The 5546-nt window shown below is 45.6% G+C and overlaps 1 protein-coding gene across 50 annotated transcripts in view; it reads right to left on the bottom strand.

Annotated features, from left to right (window-relative positions):
• The window catches only part of LOC126408458 (pleckstrin homology domain-containing family A member 7-like), a 197382-nt gene that overhangs the window by 62364 nt on the left and 129472 nt on the right, over positions 1-5546 (bottom strand). For all 50 annotated transcript variants that reach the window (XR_007571862.1, XR_007571867.1, XR_007571855.1 and 47 more), the window contains exons 6-7: positions 4331-4435; positions 1399-1471 (exon numbers count right to left, since the gene is read on the bottom strand). Coding sequence is in view for 1 of the 50 variants with exons in the window: in XM_050074018.1 (XP_049929975.1) it covers positions 1399-1471; positions 4331-4435 (178 nt within the window). In the remaining 49 variants the exon portion in view is untranslated. The remainder of the gene's footprint in view (positions 1-1398; positions 1472-4330; positions 4436-5546) is intronic.

Below are 5546 nucleotides of genomic sequence, written 5' to 3'. Positions count from 1 at the left end.
CACTCCACATCACTGTCTCACTGCCTCACTCTGTCTCACTGTATCTCACTCCACCTCACTCTGTCTCACTCCACATAACTCCGGTTTACCCTGCCTTACCCTGTCTCACTCTACCCTCACTACATCTTACTGTCTCACTCTGCCTCACTTTGTCTCACTCCTTCTCACTGTCCCACTCAGTCTCACTGTCTCACTCATCTCACTCTCACTCAACCTCACTCCATCTCACTGTCTCACTCCATCTCACTTTGTCTCACTTTGTCTCACTCCGTCTCACGTCGTTTTACTCTGTCTCACTCCACATCACTCTGTCTCACTGTATCTCACTTCACCTCACTCTGTCCCACTCCACATAACTCCGTTTTACCCTGCCTTACCCTGTCTCACTCCACCCTCACTACATCTTACTGTCTCACTCTGCCTCACTTTGTCTCACTCCTTCTCACTGTCCCACTCAGTCTCACTGTCTAACTCCATCTCACTCTCACTCAACCTCACTCCATCTCACTGTCTCACTCCACCTCACTCTGTCTCACTCCGTCTCACTGTCTCACTCCACGTCACTGTCTCACTTTGTCTTACTCTGTCTCACTGTCTCACTCCACATCAATGTCTCACTGCCTCACTCTGTCTCACTGTATCTCACTCCACCTCACTCTGTCTCACTCCACATAACTCCGGTTTACCCTGCCTTACCCTGTCTCACTCTACCCTCACTACATCTTACTGTCTCACTCTGCCTCACTTTGTCTCACTCCTTCTCACTGTCCCACTCAGTCTCACTGTCTCACTCCATCTCACTCACACTCAACCTCACTCCATCTCACTGTCTCACTTTGTCTCACTGTCTCACTCCATCTCACTGTTTCACTCCATCTCACTTTGTCTCACCCCATCTCACTCCATCTCACCCTGTCTCACTGTGTCTCACTCTGTCTCTGAGCGGACCACAGAGGGACATGTTACAGAGTGTCCACAAAGCACAGGGATGTCTTTGTCTCCTCACAGTATTTGTCCCTCTGTTAGAGGGTCTCTCTGATTTGAACTGAGGGTTTAATAATTAATCATTTGTATTTTTCATATTTGATTTGAAACAATCATTTTCATCATTGATTAATCTGCAGATTTCCTCAGTAATTAGATCCAGTCCTCAGAGGACAGGACAGAGAAGAACGTCCACTGTGGTGTCTTCAAACTCTTGTGTTAACTGACCTCATGGTTTCTACAGCTAACTTTAGATTTAAGACTTTTTAAAGAAACTCCGGTCAGAGGTCATCAACCTGCTGACCTCAGGTGTTGTTTTGTGGGACGTGAAGACACAGAGACACAGCAGGGAGTTCAGAGTGAAATGTGTCCACATGTCTCAGGTCCAGTGGACGTCTCACAGAAGACACTCACCTTTGTAATAAAACAGACAGAAATCAGCCAGGACGAACCACTTCCTCTTCCAGAGACGCATCCCAGAGCTGTCCTGCAGAGACACAGAGGATAGACAGAGTCAGTGATGAAGGGATGAATGTTGAGACAGAGAGACACTCAGACTGGAGGATAGAGTGGACAGGTTGCTTAAATATAGAGGGATGGGGGTTAATGAGAAGATGAAGGGACAGTCAGAGACACGGACAGAGGACAGAAAGAGCAGTACTGAAGGTGAGTAGAGACAATCATGTGTCCTCGTTCAAAAACTTGTTGTCCCTGCTTTACTGTCTCCCCTACTGTCCCTCTACAGTCCCCCCTACTGTCCCTCTACAGTCCCCTCTGCTGTCCCCTCTACTGTCCGCTCTGCTGTCCCCTCTACTGTCCCCTCTGCTGTCCCCTCTGCTGTACCCTCTACTGTCCGCTCTGCTGTCCACTCTACTGTCCCCTCTGCTGTCCCCTCTGCTGTCCACTCTACTGTCCCCTCTGCTGTCCCCTCTGCTGTACCCTCTACTGTACCCTCTGCTGTCCGCTCTGCTGTACCCTCTACTGTACCCTCTGCTGTACCCTCTGCTGTACCCTCTGCTGTCCCCTCTACTGTACCCTCTGCTGTCCCCTCTGCTGTCCGCTCTGCTGTACCCTCTGCTGTACCCTCTGCTGTACCCTCTACTGTACCCTCTACTGTACCCTCTACTGTCCCCTCTGCTGTCCGCTCTGCTGTACCCTCTGCTGTACCCTCTGCTGTCTGCTCTGCAGTCCCCTCTACTGTACCCTCTACTGTACCCTCTGCTGTTCCCTCTGCTGTCCACTCTGCTGTACCCTCTACTGTCCCCTCTGCTGTTCCCTCTGCTGTCCCCTCTACTGTCCCCTCTGCTGTACCCTCTACTGTCCCCTCTGCTGTCCGCTCTGCTGTACCCTCTACTGTACCCTCTACTGTACCCTCTACTGTCCCCTCTGCTGTACCCTCTACTGTCCCCTCTGCTGTACCCTCTACTGTACCCTCTACTGTCCCCTCTACTGTCCCCTCTACTGTCCCCTCTGCTGTACCCTCTACTGTCCCCTCTGCTGTCCGCTCTGCTGTACCCTCTACTGTACCCTCTACTGTACCCTCTGCTGTCCCCTCTACTGTACCCTCTACTGTACCCTCTACTGTACCCTCTGCTGTTCCCTCTGCTGTCCGCTCTGCTGTACCCTCTACTGTACCCTCTACTGTACCCTCTACTGTCCCCTCTGCTGTCCACTCTGCTGTCCACTCTACTGTCCACTCTGCTGCCCGCTCTGTTGTCCGCTCTGCTGTACCCTCTACTGTACCCTCTGCTGTCCACTCTGCTGTCCACTCTGCTGTCCACTCTGCTGCCCACTCTGTTGTCCACTCTGTTGTCCACTCTGCTGTCTGCTCTGTCTCTCTCTTCTCTGGATGTAAACTGTGATGTCTGAAGAGCTGAGAAGATCCACCACACAGAGAGACAGACACACTGAGTCTCCAGAGCAACATGAATATCTGACTTCCTGTGACTGTGTTTGTGTATCTGTGTGTGTAGTTTTGTGTGTGTGTGTGTTGTCAAAACATGTTACAGGACACATCTGAAGAGAGTGGAGGACATGTTACAGGACATGTTACAGGGCACATCTGAAGAGAGTGGAGGACATGTTACAGGACACATCTGAAGAGAGTGGAAGACATGTTACAGAACATGTTACAGGACACATCTGAAGAGAGTGGAGGACATGTTAAAGGACACATCTGAAGTGAGTGGAAGATATGTTACAGAACATGTTACAGGACACATCTGAAGAGAGTGGGGGACATGTTACAGAACATGTTGCAGGACACATCTGAAGAGAGTGGAGGACATGTTAAAGGACATGTTACAGGACACATCTGAAGAGAGTGGAGGACATGTTACAGAACATGTTACAGGACATATCTGAAGAGAGTGGAGGACATGTTACAGAACATGTTACAGGACACATCTGAAGAAAGTGGAGGACATGTTACAGAACATGTTACAGGACACATCTGAAGAGAGTGGAGGACATGTTACAGAACATGTTGCAGGACACATCTGAAGAAAGTGGAGGACATGTTACAGAACATGTTGCAGGACACATCTGAAGAAAGTGGAAGACATGTTACAGAACATGTTACAGGACACATCTGAAGAGAGTGGAGGACATGTTAAAGGACATGTTACAGGACACATCTGAAGAGAGTGGAGGACATGTTATAGAACATGTTACAGGACACATCTGAAGAAAGTGGAGGACATGTTACAGAACATGTTACAGGACACATCTGAAGAGAGTGGACGATAGGGATGGGAATTGATAGGATTTTACTGATATCAATGCCATTAGCGATTCTGCTTATCGATCCAATTCTTTATCGATTCCTCCTGTAAACAGGTGAGTTACAGATCCGTCCTCTTCATGTTAATGATCTGAGGTTCACACAGTTTAGACTGTCCATCTGTCTGATGTCACAGCAGACCTCTGCACCTCCACATTTGGCTGTCAGGTGATGATTATTATTATAGACTTACTCAAAGCTCTGTTTCTATCTGAGGACAGTGTGTCAGAAAACAGCTGTCCAGTGAACACAGTCTGAGCGTGACATGATAATGTTATTATATATTAACTGTTATTATACACATATGATTATTGTCACATGTATACCATCAGATATTAATATATACTTTCAACATATTGTACCATAATAGCCAGAACTATAATTATAATGTTATTACTTTCATTAATGTTGTTGTAAGCTACTGTCATTACCGTCTGTCCTGCATNATTGTGATTTGTGATATTGGGCTTTATAAATAAAATTGATTGATTGATTGATTGATTGATAATGACTAATATGTGTGTGTGTTGGAGCGTGTCAGAGTATGTTTCAGTGTGTCCCCACCTGTTTGTAGAGCCATCCTCGAACCACCACCGGGACGTTAGGGTTCCTTTTAATGGCCTGTTCTCTCTTCCCAAAGCTGTGCAACCTCCCACTGGACCGAGAGCCCTGAAATACAAACACAGGTATATACAGGAACACATGATGGGATAATAATCATAACATTACATCATTATCAGTTTAATAACATCTGACCGATAAATGTTCAGGTGACTGAGAAACTATTGTTTAGTTTATACATGTTTAATTATCAGTTTATAATCTAATCTGCTCAGTCTGTGTGACCAGCTGCATCTCTGAGAGCTGATTGAGTCTGATTCATGAAGAACCAGAGATAATGTGTACAGAACCAAAGATAATGTGTACAGAACCAGAGATAATGTGTACTGAACCAAAGATAATGTGTACAGAACCAGAGATAATGTGTACTGAACCAAAGATAATCTGTACTGAACCAAAAATAAGCTGTACAGAAACAGAGATAATGTGTACTGAACCAAAAATAATCTGTACAGAACAAGAGATTATCTGTACCGAACCAGAGATAATCTGTACTGAACCAGAGATAATGTGTACTGAACCAGAGATAATCTGTACTGAACCAGAGATAACCTGTACTGAACCAGAGATAATGTGTACTGAACCAGAGATAATCTGTACAGAATGAGAGATAATGTGTACTGAACCAGAGAAAATCTGTACAGAACAACAGATAATCTGTATTGAACCAGAGAAAATCTGTACAGAACGAGAAATAATCTGTACAGAACCAGAGATAATCTGCACAGAACGAGAAATAATCTGTACTGAACCAGAGATAATCTGTACAGAATGAGAAATAATCTGTACTGAACCAGAGAAAATCTGTACAGAACAAGAAATAATCTGTACAGAACCAGAGATAATATGTACTGAACCAGAGAAAATCTGTACAGAACAAGAGATAATCTGCACTGAACCAGAGATAATCTGTACAGATCCAGAGATAATCTGTACTGAACCAGAGATAATCTGTACAGGTGCAACTGTATCCAGGTGTGATTGTATCAGGTGTGACTGTATCCAGGTGTGACTGTATCAGGTGCGACTGTATCAGGTGTGACTGTATCCAAGTTAGTCCATGTACACGTTTACACGTGTTACGGTCATGAAAAATTAGTACACGAAAAACTTTTTTTTTTGGGGGGGGGGGGGGGGGTTACTAATTTTTAACTAATTG

The sequence above is a fragment of the Epinephelus moara genome, chromosome 20 (assembly GCF_006386435.1).
Source record: "Epinephelus moara isolate mb chromosome 20, YSFRI_EMoa_1.0, whole genome shotgun sequence".
NCBI lineage: Eukaryota > Metazoa > Chordata > Actinopteri > Perciformes > Serranidae > Epinephelus > Epinephelus moara.
This window is presented reverse-complemented; position numbering and strand designations above follow the sequence as displayed.